At 33.7% G+C, this 19063-nt stretch overlaps 7 protein-coding genes across 7 annotated transcripts; 4 read left to right on the top strand and 3 right to left on the bottom strand.

The window, feature by feature from the left end:
* Positions 1-2845: 2845 nt before the first annotated feature.
* RO3G_11131 (uncharacterized protein) lies at positions 2846-3747 on the top strand (the record flags this gene model as incomplete). Its single annotated transcript, XM_067665715.1, has 2 exons — positions 2846-3553; positions 3739-3747. 2 exons carry the CDS (start codon positions 2846-2848, stop codon positions 3745-3747), a joined length of 717 nt encoding a protein of 238 aa, XP_067521816.1.
* Positions 3748-4070: 323 nt separating this feature from the next.
* Positions 4071-5680, bottom strand: RO3G_11130 (uncharacterized protein; the record flags this gene model as incomplete). The annotated part of the gene is made up of 5 exons (XM_067665714.1): positions 4071-4722; positions 4775-4993; positions 5047-5182; positions 5237-5402; positions 5594-5680. 5 exons carry the CDS (start codon positions 5678-5680, stop codon positions 4071-4073), a joined length of 1260 nt encoding a protein of 419 aa, XP_067521815.1.
* A 3619-nt stretch (positions 5681-9299) lies between these two features.
* Positions 9300-9774, top strand: RO3G_11129 (uncharacterized protein; the record flags this gene model as incomplete). Its single annotated transcript, XM_067665713.1, has 4 exons — positions 9300-9395; positions 9448-9457; positions 9552-9598; positions 9694-9774. The coding sequence occupies 4 exons, from the start codon at positions 9300-9302 to the stop codon at positions 9772-9774; spliced, it is 234 nt and encodes a 77-aa protein (XP_067521814.1).
* A 1535-nt stretch (positions 9775-11309) lies between these two features.
* On the top strand, positions 11310-13119 carry RO3G_11128 (uncharacterized protein; the record flags this gene model as incomplete). Its single annotated transcript, XM_067665712.1, has 3 exons — positions 11310-11432; positions 11616-12981; positions 13025-13119. The coding sequence occupies 3 exons, from the start codon at positions 11310-11312 to the stop codon at positions 13117-13119; spliced, it is 1584 nt and encodes a 527-aa protein (XP_067521813.1).
* Positions 13120-13472: 353 nt separating this feature from the next.
* On the bottom strand, positions 13473-15570 carry RO3G_11127 (uncharacterized protein; the record flags this gene model as incomplete). Its single annotated transcript, XM_067665711.1, has 5 exons — positions 13473-14344; positions 14396-14786; positions 14850-15229; positions 15285-15435; positions 15487-15570. The coding sequence occupies 5 exons, from the start codon at positions 15568-15570 to the stop codon at positions 13473-13475; spliced, it is 1878 nt and encodes a 625-aa protein (XP_067521812.1).
* Positions 15571-16063: 493 nt separating this feature from the next.
* Positions 16064-16272, bottom strand: RO3G_11126 (uncharacterized protein; the record flags this gene model as incomplete). The annotated part of the gene is made up of 2 exons (XM_067665710.1): positions 16064-16207; positions 16261-16272. 2 exons carry the CDS (start codon positions 16270-16272, stop codon positions 16064-16066), a joined length of 156 nt encoding a protein of 51 aa, XP_067521811.1.
* A 999-nt stretch (positions 16273-17271) lies between these two features.
* RO3G_11125 (uncharacterized protein) lies at positions 17272-19002 on the top strand (the record flags this gene model as incomplete). Its single annotated transcript, XM_067665709.1, has 4 exons — positions 17272-17278; positions 17348-17415; positions 17590-17869; positions 17921-19002. 4 exons carry the CDS (start codon positions 17272-17274, stop codon positions 19000-19002), a joined length of 1437 nt encoding a protein of 478 aa, XP_067521810.1.
* Between the last annotated feature and the right edge of the window lie 61 nt (positions 19003-19063).

The raw sequence follows: 19063 nt of genomic DNA, 5'->3' as shown, positions 1-19063 counted from the left end.
ATTTAAATGTTTTGGATAACGGCTATTATGGTAAAGCTTGAAAAATGGCATTGCAAGCTAAACAAAATAAATTGGCTCCAGTTTTGTAGTTGATCTTGCGAAAAACATTGTGAATATAATACCAAGACATTATGCCTACGTAAACCAATTGAAAAATGATGGACATCGTATTATTGGTTATTGTAGAAAATCAAAAAAAAAAACCAAGTAGCAATCGAGTAGCTCTATTATAAAGAATGATTAATATATTACATCAAATGTCACTTGTAGAAAAAGTTTTCGTATTATCTTACAGCAGCGTAAAACAAGATTTTTATAAACGAGATTTGAATGATCAAGATACTTTATTATCAGAATTAGATCAAGTTAATAAAAGTTCCCAGGGTGAAGAATCAAATAATAACATGATCAATCAAATTTGAAGAAGCAATCATTCTTTAGACTTTTTAAGTTTTATTCAAGACAATGATAAAGTTTGTGTACCTTATTAAAGCTTTTATCTATTGAATTAAAGAGTTTTCTATCAAAAGTGAGCTAATGTTATATCTCTTGTATTTCAAAGGTTCAGAATCTATTCTTTCGTTACAAACTAATATAGGTTGAATGGATTCTTGTCGTAGCAAATGTCGGCATCTTCAAAGCTTTTTATTCTTTTCAAAAGCTTTTTCACATTGGATTCAATGTATTTATGGCAAAAAAAAAAAAATTCAATGGGTGCAAAGATTATCATCTTATAACGTTGGAATCATGGAATTAATATTGTCGTCGGCAAATACCTTGTTGATAGATTGATGAAGATGCCAAAGGCGTTGAAGAATATACCTTTTGCTTTGATTAAAAAGATCCAACCCAAGTTGATAATCTGACTTTCAGTTTTTTATAATCTTTAGGTAGAGAATGAGATAATACCACAGAAATTGGTAATAGTGTTATTCTATAAGCCTCAGCATGAGCTGTTGATGAAGGGTATCTCTCCAAGTCACTCAATTATGCGAGCTTCTAGAACTTTCAAATTTTACATCCCCAAACACCATTGCTCTTAACTTCATTTTTCAGCTAAAAGCTGCTTTATGGACCGGGTGGTCATGGTGATTAGAGCTGAAATGCTTTTGAATAGTAAGAGAAAAGATATAGAACTTGGTGTTACTTGATCTGAATATTTTATCGTGCTTACTCTATTCCTTTTTGCACAGGAGTTCAAAAGTCGCTTGTAAAAGATTCACAATATATCTTGACAAGCTACACAAACAAATACATCAGGACGTCATTTTTAAAATGAAAGGACATGCTGGGTTGATCAGATTGTACCAAAGTTTCTTTGAATTCCTATGAGTTCTTTTAAATCATTGCGTATTTTTTTTATGAAATATTCAATGTTGTACATCGTTTGAAAACAATGTCTGTCTTTTTGGTCATCTCTAGTAGTATATCCCTCAACACCTCTTTCGTCTCCAGTCACTTTTCTTTATCATCAAACATTTGATGAGTCAGAATGCAAAGAGCCATAAAGCTACTGTCTATGATGAATTTCACTTTAACATTCGTTTGGAAAGCCTTTACTAATTTAATCTACCGACTCACCAGCCTGTCCCTTTTCTCTTGTCTTCTTTTTCATTTTTTTCTTCTCCATTTTCTAGTTAAAAATCATGCTGTGATATTAGATACTAAGTTATGCATCACCATCTTATTCATGTATAGTACGTGCACTATCACTCCTGTGACTCTTAACAGCCTGGTACAGTAGAGCCTGCACGAAAAGATGATGAAATTTCTATATAAATGAGAAAGATAGTAAACACAGGCTCTTGATTTAAAATATTGACGCATTTTATCTGCACCATTAAAAATGCAGTAAACAGTCTGATGATCTAAATCACTAATATAGTTTTAGTTTTGCTTGAATGCAAGTTATGAGTAATTTAAAGAGGTGTCTTGAGATGATGGGTATGACTTAGCGTAAGATTTGTTTTAAAAAAAGAATTAAAGCTATTACCCCTGAAATAAACGAGTAAGCTACTGCGCATAAAGAAAAGACTGTCCCATGGTTTGTTATAACATAAATAAATAATTTTCTCATCTTTTATTTAGATTATTTTTAAGCAACAGATAGCTGCTATTTCAAAAAGAACATTCATCTTTTGTAAAGGATTAAGGTGAATACCATATGATTATTGATGTTGGCATGGAAACCAAAAAAAGAAAAGGGGAAAGCGTTCGGAGTTCTGGATGTTTTTCTCGCTTTGCAAAATTAAAGCGTGTGTGTGTGTATGCTTTTTTTTCCGTTCTTTTTTCTTTCCTTTTCTTTTTAATGTATTAAAATGGATTCAGTTCCAGAAGAGTTGTTGGTTTTAATATTTCAATTTTCGATTAAAAGCGTCGATGATCTATTAACACTCGAAAGTGTATGTAAAAAGTTTCAAAGGTAAAATATATAAAATATGCTGTGTTATATAAAAGTGACATAGCATGTAGAATAGCAAATAATATACGCTTATGGTATGACTTATTTAAAAGCATATATCCAAGTTGGTCATATAATTTATCATTCAGTTATATGAAACAACCGTTAATCAACTGGAGATCATTTATGATAAAGCAGCAAAAGATATCATCTAGTATAAACTTGGAAACATTTTATTATTTTCATACCAAAAACTATTATCAAATACAAGAACCTTTTGTATATGATATTGATCCAAATACTAATACGGGTGTCATCGGTTTATCAATGCATACGACTGTAGATAAAAGACATCGGATAGCATTTTTTAATTACCCTTCTTATGAGCTCATACGGGAATACAATGTATCCAACTTTACTCCTTCCAACTGGTCTTGTCAAATCATGGGTATTCAATCCATCAATTTTCAGCAAGAAAAAGTTCGTTTATTTGCAGTTGTCATTTGTAAACCACCTGTTGATCAAGAGGATGATGACAGAATGAATACTTGGCAATCTTTGTTAATTTATAGATTACATGATAATGGCTATATCCAATGTTTAGCTGATATCAACAACCTAGATAGTTACCAGTTCTTGGGAAGAGGCATCTTTTTCTTTTCAAATGAGGATCGGCCACTTCAAGTCAAGGATTGGTTAAATATCATAGATAACCACCGCCATTCTCACAGCAGCAACTTTGTTTACATGCTGGCTTTTGGTCTTGATTCAGATGACTATAATGGTCACGGACACATCATCCAATTCGATCTTTATCAATCCATCATGGATCCCTTACTAAAAGAGACTTACTGGATTGAGCGATCGATTTCTACAGCCAAGATAATCTTTACAGCGCCTCTTGGGATTCAAGTTAGTTGCATGATTCATTTCCGTCATTATCCACAGTTACATCACTTGATTTGTATTGGTAATTTTGAATCAGAAGAACTATCAATCTATGATTGGAGATTTGGTATCAAAGTAGGCTCAATCGGTTGGGATAAGAACATTCAGCCTTGGGGATTTGAGTCTACCTTTGCTGTATTGCCATCGCTTTCATCAAATATGTCTAGTCAACAGTTATCCGCTTATGGCCTTCGATTAGTAGCAGTAGGTGATGCTCAAGAAGATAATTCGTTTGAAATAAGATTACTGGACATCACACATTTACTGCAAGTTGACTGGAATCCATTCAAGGATACAAGTGAATTGAAACGAATTATATTAAATAATCATACGTCGATGCCATATAATAATAGTAACAATAATGACACTAGTGTGTTACGTGTACATAGATTAAATAGAAAAGTAGAATATACAGCATACAACATATTACATACTTCACTGTATCTGCTAACAAGGGAAGGTCAACTATGTATTATGGACATTGAATCTGGGAATATTACTAAAACAGTGAATGTTGGTTCAAGTGTAGATATTAATGTGTTAGGTAGTAGAGATGTTATTGTTACTAGGAAACACGGTTTATTACTTTTAAAGCATGAATAAATCTTATTCCCCCCCTCACAACTGTAAAACAATAAAGCAAATTATGTAACAAAAAAAAAAAACGCTTAATTTTCCTCTTTAAATTTTTTTATAATAAAATACATTATAACTTTTTTTCTTAATTTGTAACCTTGGCTTCACCTTCTACAATGATAGCTGAAGCGGCACCACCTTGTAATGCACCACCAGCAATTAATTTAGCATTACCCACAACAGCCAATATTTCATTCAAATTCTCTTTCCAAGTGCTTAAAGCTGTGCTCAATTTCTTCCATTGTTCCTGTCCAAAGACACGATAGATGCTGCGGTGAACAATGACTGTTTTGTTCAATTGATCCAATTTAGCTTCAACCAAGCCTGCGCGAATAACATCAATCACCCACATTTCAACTTCTTCTTCGGGAATTTGAAGGCTGCTTGCAATATCGCCATATGTCAATTCACGAGACAAGTTTTCTGATCCAAGAGAGGCAAGGGACAGTAATCTCATCTTGCAAATATTACTGTCAGCATTTTGAATTAATTTGCTGTGAGAGGCTGCGAAGCTTTGGTAAGATGACAGTGTGCCGTTCAAAAAGACATCAAGAAGTTCAAACTCTTCTGTTCCCTTCAAATTTTGAATGGGTTTGTATTGAAGAAGATCTTCAAAAGCAAAATAGTTTTCCATGGATACAGCACGCAAGATAATATCTTTGGCGATTTCAATAGCTTCTTTGTCGTTTTCATTGAATGTAGTCAATTTCTTTAACAAAAAGTTGAATGCCAATTTACTATAGAAAATATGAGTTTCATTTTTTTTTCTTCACTTTTTTTTTCCTTTACTCTTCATCAGCCTTTGACAAAACCTCAAAAAGATAGTTATATAATTCACGTTGAGTGTTTTGATCAATACCCCATTGAGCAGCCCAAGCATCAATATATTCTAATTGATTATAAAGGGATTCTAATTCATCGGCTTGTCTAGTTGCTTCTACAAGTCCAACAAAGGCTTGATAGCGAAGAGGTGAGTTACCGGGAAGAGCATTGTATAAGTTGAGTAAGCTAAAAAAAATGGTCAGCATCATATTTTTCTCTAATTTTTTGTTCTTTCTTACATCTTTTGCTTTAAGCCTGTCTTGTTACTTTCTGTTTTTGTCAAAGTATCAACCAATGTTTGAACTGTTACACCCAATTGCTCTTGAGTTGAGCCCAAAATAATGACTAAAAGCAAGTTGAAGGCACCTTCGACCTCTATATCGTGGGTGTAAATAATAATGAAAAAACGCCATAAACACATTTATATACCTTTATCATTTTCAGTCAAAAAAATGGAAGCATCTTTGGCAAGTTCGGTCACTACAGTATCTTTCTTATCGGATGAAAGAAGAGTTTGGATATGTTGAACGTAAGGTGCTTCATTTTCTCCTTCTTCACCCTTCAACTTGGAAATGTAAAGAGCCAAGTCAATAATCTAAAATTTCGAAATTAGTATAAAAAAGTAAGCTTCATCCAATTCAACAGCATGCTTCTGTGTTCTGGCCTGTTTGTGTTAATCTCTATTTTGAGGGTTTTTCTAAATCGAAACAAGCACATCTTTTTTGACTTTATAAATACTGTTATTGAACGGGTTGAATTTAAATAGATTGCTGAAAGAACACACACAGGAGACATGCTGTTTGTTAATTTTGTTAGTCTATTTACCTGTGTTTCAACACCACCTTGGACAAAGACGTTGTTAGTGGCAGACATGGTGTTTTTTTTTACAAATAAAAATGTATAAAAAAGAGAGAACTGGGTCTTGAAGTAAAAGGAGAAAAAAAATAATAATCGAAAAAAGTGGCTTGTGGTTATTTTCGGTGATTTAAATACGTTGTTTCAACCGAGCTGGAGGGATCAAATGTGTGCTTTACTCACATTAGCTTTCAAAAGAATACAGCATTGTATTTATACGCAAAATATACTCATGTGATGACTTTATGCTGGATTAAATGAAAGAAAATCAGAAGAAAATTTTTGGATTGATATAGCATCAAAAGAAATACTATGCTGCATGGAATACAAAGCAAATTCTAAGTAGTTACAAATTAAAAGCCATGGAAAGTACCTTTTGTACTTTTTTTTCATCTTGTTAAAAGTATTCTTCTATAAAATTTTTCTTTGTTTTATAAATGATATTTTCTTTCAACAGCCGGGGTTGAAAAATATTTATAATATTGATTAAAGACTCTTTTCTGATGAATAAAAGAGGATGTATGTCAACAGTTAATGTCTATAATAAGCTGATACTTTTTGGCTTATAATAAGTGACTTTCCGTTTTTGCATAAGTCGCTATATAATATGATTGATTTTTTTACTTATCCAGTTCACTCTAAACTTGGAAATTATTAAAGAGCACTCTGTGTTAACAAATTAGTTCTTGTTATGATTTTGTCTTTTAGCACTTCTCTCATTTACAATTTATTTTTGATAAGCTTTTATTGTTATCATATAAGTCATTTGTATGTAAATTGAAGAAACAAAGAATAAAAGCATGCTTTCAAAAAGAAGCATCAGCATGTCAATACACACATATAAAATTGTAATTTCAAAGTTTACGTTCATTAAAAGAGGTTTTCACAATTTAAAAAATGATGGAATATTTTGGAAAACTCATGAGAGGATACCAAAAGGGAACAAAAAAGGGATGCTTTTTGTTTAGCAGAAAAAGAACCCTTTGAATATCTTGAACCACATTTTTTTGGTTATCAATGTGCTGTAGGGATTATTTAATAGGATATGTCACAATAAGGTAAAGGGTTGTATGGTTATATACATATAAAGAAGAGTCACTGGATCAAGGCAGAGTACAAATAATTGGTGGTCTTTACAATTTAAAAAGATCTAGTTAGGAACGGAACTGAGATGTAAAAAAAATCAACAAAACTAAGCTGAGTAGAAGCTATTTGTATATTGAATCCGCTACAAATTAATCCGCATGAAGGTGAAGGAAATAGAGATAGGTACAATATAGTGGAAGAGAGTATACAGATAGATGATTCGGCTATGAAGCTACCAAAAAATGAGCGATAATGATCCTCTTTTGAAGTTCCATAAAAGAGAATAAGTGAAAAATGTAGCATGAGATGGAATCTATTTGTTGTTCCACTTCTTTTTTGTTATAAAAATAAGCTGTTTTACGGTAATTCCAAAGGATAGCTGCACCTTTATGGGTTAGGTATTTTCATAAAATAAATATAAGTCACTAGTGACAAGTGTAAAATAGAACATGGCTTCATATCTATAACAAGTCCTATTTTGTTAATAGAAAAATGTTATGCTGCATTTGAAGATGAAAAAGATGAAAAAACAAAAGATGAAATAAGTTTTATGCTAACATTTTTTTTAATTTCAAAATTTATTAGTCGTACTTGCTCATTTATTTGAAATCTTTTTGTCATTGTGTTTTACTTCAACATATATTATTAAGGGTAAATAGCTTTATATTATTATTTTTCTATGTTCATAGAAGCACAATTTTAATTAAACAAAATCTCAGAGGAAAGAGGGGCTGTTACGTTCATGATATGGGAGACAGATCTAAATCATCGAGGATTTTTAATTGTATACTTGTAACATATCTTCTTTGGCTTTTTTTTTACACAAGCGAAAAAAAAAGTATTATGCTAAGTTAAAATTTTTGTTTATTCTATGAAATCTAAGCAAAGAAAATGAAAGGCTTATAAATAAACAAGATGATAAACGAAACTAGGTATTGAAACTCTAAGTTAATGTTACGTTAACAAAAAAAAAAGAAAAAACAAGTTAGCAAGCTATGTCAAGAAATGCCATACGGCTAAAATTCATATAAAAGATGAATTGGTAATCTATGCAAAAAGAAGATGCATTGTGGTGAAAGCATAATTGTATTGAATTTAATGGAAAAATAAACGATCAAGTCTTAGCGTAAATATAATTTTTAAAAATAAAGTAGTGGGAAGCATTTAGAAATTGATACTACAAAAAATAAAGAACATCCTCCTAAAAACAAAAATATTTAAATTATTACAGATATAAATAAATACTATATGAAGCTACAACGTAAAGATACAGCTATATATATCCACGTAAAAGATGTTCGTAAATTTTTAAAAGTTATGACAAATATTTTTTTGAAGCCTTCGACGAGTATTTTTATTTGGTTTTTCTAAAAAGCGGAGCAATTAAATAGTAAAACAAAATAGAAGTGGTGTTTGAATGTTTATTAACAGCATTTCTAATGCTGTGTGCTCTATATTACTACAGTAAAGTATAGAAGCCATAGTTTATTTGGCTACATTATACTTAAATTATATTAAGAGAAAATAAGTAAGGAAAGGGACAAACAAATAATAGGGAACACGTGATTCCAAACTGACCATCTTATAAAATAATCGCGGCTAGTTTCTTTCAGGCTTTTCGCATGTAGCATTGGGAAAAAGAGGATTAATCAAAACTAAGAACTCAGGGTAACGATTTAAATAACATTGATTGAAAGCATTATTTACCGTGTAGAAAGCAAAAAATAAATGTACTCCGCAGAGATAAAAATAAGCATAAAGAATTAAAGCATGCACCTTGGTAGAATAACAAGAATGGAGACAAATGGGGCAACCTTATAGCTGTGTAATTATTTGCTCATAACAGTATTTGCTTATTTAATTGTGGTGACAGTAATCATCACAAAATATGTATGAAATTATAAACATAGCAACTGGTTTAAAGAAATGGTTTAAGAATTGGATAATAATAGAAAATCATGCAGATTCACTTACCGACACAAATATAAAATTTAGCATGTATAAATTGGGCGCGGGGATTCTTTTGATGGGAAAAAAAAAAAGAGGACAATATTGAAACAGTCAATCACTTGTTAGTTGTAATTTTTTTATGTCCCTAAACCAATGGTTTTATACACTTTTATACCTATTCTGGATCTTTTCTGGTAAAGGAGGAGGCACTTAAACTTCCTATTAATTTAAAGCAAAGATATATCATTTTGTATATAAATTATTTATTTTACTGAAGTGCTTTCGACTAAATGAAGTTGATGATCACCCATTACTACAAAAATTAACTTTCATCCAATAATTAAAAAGATGAAAAGGATAATGTAACAATAAGATAAAATCAATTCATGTTGATAAATTGAAAATGACAAGAAGGACATGGGCATAAACTATTTAAACAGGTGTTCATCTTTATCTAGTCTTATCACTTGCATTAAGCGTAATAACTGTTGATGAATACATTAATAGTTTATGAAGTAGAGTAATAAAACAACTCAATAAAATATCATTCTACTTAGTATATCGTGAGATTAAATGCTAACATGGTCAAAATATGTAATCAATGTGCTTCTTTGTGAAGGACATGCTAGAATTAATTTGTAACTACTTGCTTAATGATTGGTATCCAGTTAAAGATTCAAGTCGTAATAATTATGAAGTAACAGATTATACACTATTTTTTTTTTTTTTTTTTTTTTTTTTTACTATAGGTACAGCAAAGTATGCACAATTTATAGGACATGATGTCCATTTGATATGTATCTGCTTTTTTAGTCTAATAACTAGAGTAGATTTTATGCTACTCATTTAATAGAGTGTAAGGTTTCTAATCGCAAGAGATATGATCATATAGCATTGAAAGTACCGGCTTCTGTCTGATCTCTGTGATTAAGAAACATCAAGACCAGTTAATTCTATAATAGAAAGGGGACATATGAACATACTTGTTACTGTAGTTTAATTTCAACTCTATATATGAATTCCAAGAACTACAAAAGAACAAAGACATTATATCCGATGGTATTCTCGCTGGTTAGCTAAAAAAAAAAAAGCTAAATTATGTACTGTGCATCCACTCTAAGGCCTTACCAGGGTTCGTTTTATACACCGTCTTAATGTGGATCAATAACTGCAAATGCTTTTTTCTTTACAATACCCATTGTTATTCCTTTTGAACCGTTTGCCTGTCCATCCTCCACTATTAATTGTGTCTGTTCTACTTTGGTTCTATTGCAGGTTAACTATTTGTTCAAATACTTTTTTGGTTTGACAACTTGCAAAATAACATAGATGTTGGTGATACAACTTCTATTTATCTTTGATTAATTTGATGGTTCAAACATTATCATTGCTAACCATGAGTATTTCTGGAACTTTTGCCATGTCCTTTATTCCTTGCTATATTTTATTCTCGATCTCGAAGGCTTTTATGTCTTATGTATTGTAATTAAGCTCACCATAATAAACTATATAAACATTTCGTGCTGAGTCGAGCTTTTAATAACAATTAATGATCAATCTAAAAAAATCTAGCACACAAATTCATTAAAAAACGAATAGTAGTTAGAAAAAATTACTTTTATTTACAGAAGCATCTAAACAACTTTAAATATAATTTAGACATGAAATATCCTCATGTTTGAGCTTATGTTTAAAATTAGCTTAAGGAGTCCTAGCATCCAAAAACGTTATCAAAGAATACTTGGTTAACAGGATACTTTGTCTTCATAGTTTGTACAACTAAACTAATTTATCTATATTTTACATGGCTGCAGTGGATTCATGATTTCATGTAGGCATTGTTTCATTTGGGCCAGGTTAAAAGAAAGAATAAAAGAGACTAAAAACTCTTTTAGGATCAAGGGTGAAAATGAAAGAAAAGAATTAATACAAAGAGCGAGATGAATAAAGACTAATGGGAATTTTAAAATAACCAATTTAAAGGTTTTTGCTCTAGTTATGAAGATTGTAATTGCAACTCATCAGTATGAGAAAGGCAGTCGGGTTTAAGCAGGGCGCGATATATAGTAGAACAACGAACGAACCAAGAAGAGACATTTTGAAAGGCACATGATTTGCGAGTAAATAGCATATCCAAAAGAAGTACAGGAGATCATTAATAGGTTATGGTATTTATAGGAGACAATACACATCAAGACAATAAATAGCATGATTATCAGTGAGTAATTGATCAAGGAGATTAGAGCAAGGCTTTGGTTGACCAGGGAACCAGTCAAGGGATCATCGGACACATCGACTTTATTTCTCTCGAGTCATTGGAGGTCAGAGGACAGAATAGAAGGAGACCATATTTTATACTAGATTTCACACGAAATTAGAAGGCGTGTCTGTAACTAGCAATTTTGTAACAAAAAAAGTCTCCTTCTAAAGGTTAGATCTTCCCCAGTGTATCACGCGCAAACAAAACAACGTATTATCTTTCCGTGGGATTCCTAATTATGGTAATTACTTCCACTTTTGCGAAAGAGATAATTTCAGTAAACAATAACAATATTCTTTTTCTAACTTTTTTATAAACTTTTCACTTTTCTTTAGCTCTTCCTGTTTCAAAATGTCTGCACCAAGTAGCAGTAATAATAATAGCAGATTTTCCCGAAGAACGCAGCTAGAGGACTATTATTCAGATGAGGACTCGTATCATAATCCCTCTCCCCAAATGAAAAAACCATCTCCAGTAAGAAAGAATGTTACAAAAAGAAACTCTAGATTGCAACGTCATACACCAGCATACTATAACGATGTTCCTTTTGAAGATGAAGTGGATGAAGAAGAAGTACAAAGAGCCATGTATGATCTTGGCTTAGAGGATAGATTCTATTTTGATCCTCATCGCGGGTCTCTACAGCACCATATACAGCCTGGCCCTGATTTTTATCCTCCACCGCCTCAGTTTTTAAATGACGATGGGGACTATCCTTATCCTCATCATCTTATGCCGCCACCACCACCTCCTCCTTCACAAAATAGAGATGGATTCCTTCTCAACCCGTGGGCACCCCCTCCTTATCCCATGATGGAGGATGTCCCTCCCAGAAGATCACAACACTTGCGAGATTTGCCATTTCTTTATAGGTCAGCATCCAGCAGATTACGTAAGCGAAACTGGTCCAATCAACAGAGACCGACTAGGCCAGCACAAGAAATGTTTATGCTCTATGACGAAAGTACGGATGATGAAGAGCAAGGTCCAGATAGTTTACCTAGGCGAAACAGTAATGCAAGCAATAAATCACGAAGCTCGTATATCCAAAAAAGACGTGCAAATTCGCTATCATCTGCTGTGCCTTCCCAAATCATCAATTCACCCCGTATGAGATCATCTGTACCATATAATTCTCCTGGATATATGAATCGAGCAATTCACAGTGTGCCTACAAGTCCTGTAGAAACATCCGATGAAGAAAGTGATCAGAGTAACGAGCAGTCTAATTATAATTTTTCTAGAAGAAGACGGCCAAGCCTTCCACGTCGCAGAAGCGATACAATGGCCCCACCTCCAATATCTCAAGCACGTCCAGGGCTGGGTAGAAGCCGGTCATTTCAAGGATATCCAGCATCCAATCAAAATTTACCCCCTCCTCCTCCACCACCGCCTCCTCCACAACCCATGGTGTTTCCTCAGCCCATGCCCCATCCAATGGTAGAAAGAAATAATTCAATGTATAACGCTGCAGCAGTAGCAGCAGCCATGGCCGCTGCCAACAATATTGATCCGGGGGAATTTTACGACGCTCATACAGAGGAAGGAAACCCTAATCCAACAACACCTGGTGGTGAGATGGGGTCAGGTAACCGGATGCCAATGTGGGGCGGTCCTCGTTTAGGACCCAATTTTCCAGGTTTCCCGCCCAACAGTAATTTTCCTCAGCCACCTATGCCAATGATGGGTATGATGCTCAATCCAATGATGCAAGGTCCGCCACCGCCGCCACCATTACCACCGAACCAAATGTGGAACTACATGACGCCTACTCATGACGCTTGGCAAGGATCTGCAGAGTTTCCATTTCCATTTATGAATGATTCTCATCCAGAGCTTTCCCCAAAGGCAAATGGTGAAAGTGAAGCTAAGGAGGAAGATAAGCAAGATACAGTGATGTTGCCCCCTGAGCCAAGAGTTATGCCAATACAACCAGAGCCTAAACCTCGTCGAGGTTTATCATTCATTAGTGGACTTTTTGGGACAAGCCAAAAAGAACCACCTTTTAGATCAAGGGCCTTGGGTAGAGAAGGGTTTCTATCTCAATTTGCACCTCCTATCGGTAGTTTCTCTGCACCTCTTCAAGCGACGAGTAGTAAAAAAGATCTTAAAAAGGCACAAGAATATGAAAAACTGGGAGCTTTTTGGTGTTGGAGAGTAATTCCGCCTCAACAGCAACAAGAAGGAGCAGGGCCACAGCCTCCAACGCAATTACACTTTGAATCGTTTAGTATTTCAAACCAAAAGCTTATCAACAGAAAAATAGCAAAAGGGAAGGGCAGTAATATCTTTTTGGGCAAGGAGAAAAAATTACCTGGTGTAATCATGATTGATGTCAACCAGTGTCGAGGTTGTTGTATGGTGAATGATGGCCATTTTCTACAATTAGAGCTAAAGAAGGAGCAATATAATGGAAATGGTGACGGAAACCAGTATGTGTTCCGCAGTTCTGGCGGTTGGTAGACATGATAAAGGAATAAAAACATAATATAACATTGTATTTTATTTATTTTCTTATTCCATTTCGTCTTTGTATACGACTTCACCTTCCTCAGATTCTTCTGGTTGTTCATAAACAATTATCTCTTCTCTGTGTTCTTCTTCTCCACCTTCTATTTGTTCATGAACAGAAGCTTCATCTTGTTTTTGTTTGTATTGTACGAATAATTCTTGTCCAGCAGCATTTAAAAATGCAGGTATATTTTTTTCTTGTTCAATATAGGTTTGATATGCGTCATGAAGTAACATATCCATATAATAATCCTTGTGCGCTCCAACCACTCTTAATTTTGCTTCATCTGTATCATCGCTCATGTTGACAAAGAATGTGAGTCTTTTGCGATCGACAAAGCTACTCTCTATCTTTACTATGCCATCATCTCTAAGAGTAATTTTGTAGCCCAATACAAATTGTATAGTTTCATGCAGCCTCTCGTTCTGCTTTTCCCAATACGTAAGCAATCTTTTTATGCGTTTTTCTTTGGTTTCAATTTTTTTTTGCAGTTCTCCAATAGTCGTCTGAAGGTTAACAATGCTCGCTTTGGGAACACTGACATAGGACGCATCATCTTCAACAGCGGATAATTTATTACTTAGAAATGCTTGATTCTCTTCATACAATCGCTTCAAATTATCGCTTCGAACAGTCCGAATAATGAAGTCGGGATTTTCAATTAGTTGAAGTATACGGTACTTCTTAGTACTTTCTATATTGATATTGTCTTTATCGATGCTTTCCTTTTGTTCATCTTTCTTGGAGCATGTGTTTTGCTCATCATTTTGCTTATTTTGTTCATCAGTTGTTCCGCTCATAGCTTCAAACTTTTTGATCGCAGCCTCCAGATCTTTCTTCAACATGTCATATTCAATTACCTTGTCCATAAATTCTATTATAAGTTTTAATATACACTTGTTTCATTCCCTTCACTTTAGCTTACCTTTGTGGTATTTCTTATTGTCTTTGGTTATCTTTGACAGCAATTCAAATATGGTCATACCAGAGCTCAATTCGGTGTAAGGGCCATTTGGAATTATAATAGAAGGCGGACTATTCAATTTAACATTGGCGATTTCGGAGTTTTGCTGCTCTATCTTTTCTTGGAATTGCTTTAACAATCCCTCCAGTTCTAAAATTCTTGCCGACTTCTTCTCATCATAGGTTGTTGACATATAGGCCTTTTCTTCATGATCATACAGTTTTAGTTGATCTTCAAGCAACCTGATATGTAAATTCAATGTTTCCTTGTCTTCTGCTATAGTGTCCTTTGCAAGCAAAGCAAGTCGATACTGTGCTTTGTATTCCAATGCTTTTTTCTTCAAATCATCTATCTATACAGAATTTTTTTGTAAGTGATATTGCTAACGTATACCGTTTTGTTTGCGTATACATACATGACTTTCTAGTTCATGAGAGAGCTTAATAGTGTCATTTAATGTTTGTTGAAGCATTTCATTTTCTTTTTTTAAATATTCTCTCTCCTTATTTTTCTCTGCAAGCTCTCGAATAATACTCTTTGGTGATCGTTCTAATAGTTCAGGTTGACTTTCCAAATAATATATCCACTCTGCTCTTTCTGCCTTGAACTTTGATACCTCAAAGCTTAGTTTTGTGTTTTCCTCATGCATTCTAGCTATTTCTGCTAAGCGTTCTTGTATTGTCATATTTTTATCATCAAGTTGCTCGATCTCTTTTACTATTTCTGTATAGTAGTTCAATTGGCTTGACATGTTTTTATTTTCAGATACAAGTGTTTTATGCTGCTCATAAATAACTAATGGAAGAAATAGGTGAGCGTTCCTGTATATATTATGTCATATAGTACTAACGCAAATACTGTTCTTCGAGCTTCTTATAATCCTCAGAATCGCCTGGATATTTAGATGCGTCTTCAAGTTGCAAAGTTAATTTGCTGACAGTCGAGGCAAGAGTCGTTGTTTTTTCTGATATTTTTTGAATAGTATCTGTTCTTTCTTTAAGCTATGTCCAAATCAACATAAGTAAGTGATAGAAAAAAAAATACTGCTTTACCATATCATTTAAGGAATCAACCTTTGAAGAAAGACTATTAATTTTGACATCTTTTTGTTCTTCTGCAAGTCGTTTTTCAGCCATTAATGTCTCCTTCTCATGCAACCTTTTATCTGCTAAACTCTTGAATTCTGCAACTTCTTCCTGTAGTTTTTGGATTTGGACATTTAACCCTTTCTATGCAAAGAAAAAAAAAAAAGAGAGAATTAATGGAGAACAATCTAAGTATTGAATCAAAAAGAATAACTGCATTTTCTTTACTGTTATTTGTTCATTCTCTTTTGTTACAGCTTCCAATCTTTCTGAACTTTCTTTGTTTTTTTTCATGTGATAAATTGCTCGTGTTTCTGCCTCCTAATGACACATGCTGTAAGATATCTCTCACTCTTTTGCTTGCTGTCCTTTTTTATTTTATATTGTAAACATACTGCTTTCTGTTCCATAAGTTGTTTGATTAACGCGCCTTTATCCTGAATTTCTAAATCATGAACATGTTTCAGACTTTCATATTTATTTTTTAATATAAAGTTTTCATGCTTCAGCTTTTCTATTAATTCTTGATCCTTTGATTGTCTCTCTAGTGAAGATTGTTTGATAAGAAAAGGACGATTTCATTGATTTCGTTAACTTTACCAATTTTTAGTTCAGGTGTTGATGTCACCTCAGAAAATCCAGGATAGTCTAATAAGTCAGCTGTAACTCTTTGACGCTTTGCTGTAGGCTAATTAGAAAAATGAATACATAGAACAGCTGAATTTAACTGTGTTTACTTACATTATCAGGCATCAAGAGAAAAGTTTGATATATATATTTGAGTGTGAAATATACGAAGAAAAAGAAAGTATGTAAAATCCATCAAGTCCTGAATAATTGTAAGTCACGCTTTTTTAGTTCTTTACCTTTGCTCAATAAAGCACGGTGATCTTGAATTGAAATAGGCTTATTATTGATGTTATGGCAAGAATCGGTTATATGAGAAAGACGAGAATTGTTAGTTATGCTGATAATATTGCAATAAATAGCGAAGATAATAATTCAATTCAGTGGAAAATTGTATAGCTTGAATAGAGAGGCCATATAAATCAATATAATTGTATATTGAGGCACATTAAAACTTAATAGGCAAGTAATCGCTGCATAGCCCAGATTAAAGACCATATAAATTTTGTTATAGGGATGGAGCGCAGGATTAAGTATTTATTATGATTGCTCTATACATTATTGTTATTCTTTTTACATAGGCTTTTCTTTTCAATACAGTCGTTCTCTTAACAGTATTTGCTACTCCCGCTGTTTTTATTGACAATGTCACGTTTGCTTACTAGATTGTTCCTCTAAATCTGCTTACTTAATTAAACCTATCAGTCCACTTTTTATTTAAGAGTCACGTTCATTGAATTAGAAATCGATACAAGGCATACTTTGGTTAGGCTATAAGTCATTAAGGGTAATATATATTCTTTAGTTAGGATAAGACATGCATAGTTAATAAATAACACTGTATTTTGGTCCAAGTGCAAAGATACTTTTTGGAGCCTAGTCAAACTTTTTAGGAAACCTGCAAATGGAGGATGGAATGACTGTATCCATTGTACTCTGATGGAATGCTTATTCTGCCAATGAAAGTCTTTACGCTTAATTAAAACTCAATTAAAGGTGTATATTTTTGATTGGATGGATTGTGTAAATTTAATGATTGGTTTAACAACTCAGTGCAATTTTTATTACACGTTGAAAGAGCTTCTTCTTTTTCACTCTTCTTTACTAAATAATACATAATACAGAATGGGTTGTAAGTATTTATTACAAATAAAGGCACAAAACTAAACACAGCGGTATTAATGATGCATAAAAACAATAGTCAGGATCTTACATCTGGTTAGGCCATTCATGGCTATTCTTCCTGAAATTGCAACACCTGATCGAAAGGTAAAATACACAAACCTACCTACTAGTGCTTTTTGTGAAGTGAAAGAGAAAAAGAAAAGGAGAAACCAAATAAGAGAGAATATTTCGAGAAAGAGACAAAAAAGAGAATGGCAAAAAAAAAGGGGGGAGGGAATGCAAACATATGAAAAATGTTACTAATATATTTGACATTAGATTCCCTTTAATCAAAAGGTGATGTGGACAGCAGTGACTTTATTTATTTTCTTGGTCATGTCTCAAGTTCCTCTTTATGGTATTATGTCTTCAGATTCTGCTGATCCTCTCTTTTGGATGAGAGTCATTCTTGCTTCTAATCGTGGTACTCTTATGGAATTGGGTATTACACCCATTATTACTTCAGGCATGATTATGCAACTTCTTTCAGGTGCAAATATTATTGAAGTAGACTACAGCTTACAAGAAGATAGAGCCTTATTCAGTGGAGCCCAAAAATGTAAGTACATACAACTATTTCAGAGTAATTGAATACTAAATTGTATAAAAGTGTTTGCAATGATTATCGCCTTTGGTCATGCAACTGTTTCAGTATTGACTGGTCTTTACGGTGACCCAAATCACATTGGAGCTGGTGTATGTTTGATTTTGATTATTCAGCTTGTTGTCGCATCTTTGATTACATTATTATTGGATGAATTATTACAAAAGGGCTATGGTTTAGGCTCTGGTATTAATCTTTTCATTGCTACCAACATTTGTGAAACTATCTTCTGGAAGGCACTTTCACCTACTACAATGGATAATGGACGTGGTGATGAATTCGAAGGTGCTCTGATTGCTTTGATTCACCTCTTGATGACGCGTAATGACAAGACGCGTGCTTTAAAGGAAGCATTCTATCGTCAAAATATGCCCAACGTCATGAGTTTGCTCTCTACTGCAGCCATCTTTTTACTCGTCATTTATCTTCAAGGATTCCGTGTTGAATTACCCGTCAAGTCCAACCGTCTTCGTGGTCAACGTGGTTCTTACCCTGTCAAGCTTTTCTATACTTCCAACATGCCCATCATGCTTCAATCTACTTTGACTTCCAACGTTTTCATGATCTCACAAATGCTTTACAAGCGTTTCACAGATAACTTTTTAGTTCGTCTTCTCGGCACTTGGGAGGCTACTGACGGTACATCTCAATTGAATGCAGTCAGCGGTATTGCTTATTACCTTTCTGCTCCCCGAAGCATGTCTGCTGCTCTTTTGGATCCTATCCATACTGTTATTTACGTGAGCATCATGTTGACTACTTGTGCTCTTCTCTCAAAGACATGGATTGAAATCTCTGGTGCTTCTCCTCGTGATGTCGCACGTCAACTCAAGGATCAACAACTCGTTATTGCTGGTTACCGTGATACTTCCATGTACAAGGAATTGAAGAGAGTGATTCCTGTTGCTGCTTCCTTTGGTGGTGCTTGTCTTGGTGCTGTTTCTGTTGTAGCAGATATGGTCGGTGCTATTGGATCTGGCACTGGTATTCTGTTATGTGTGACAATCATTTTCCAATACTTTGAAATGTTCGCTAAAGAGCAAATGGAAGGTGGAGGATTGGGCTTAGAAGCAATGATGGCCCAATAAAAAATTTATACATACATTCACGCATTATTTAACAATGAATAAAAAAAAAAGAAACAATTGT

This window comes from Rhizopus delemar, genomic scaffold (assembly GCF_000149305.1).
Source record: "Rhizopus delemar RA 99-880 supercont3.9 genomic scaffold, whole genome shotgun sequence".
Lineage (NCBI taxonomy): Eukaryota > Fungi > Mucoromycota > Mucoromycetes > Mucorales > Rhizopodaceae > Rhizopus > Rhizopus delemar.
The sequence above is the reverse complement of the archived record's forward strand: the minus strand, read 5'-3'. Positions and strand labels throughout refer to the sequence as shown.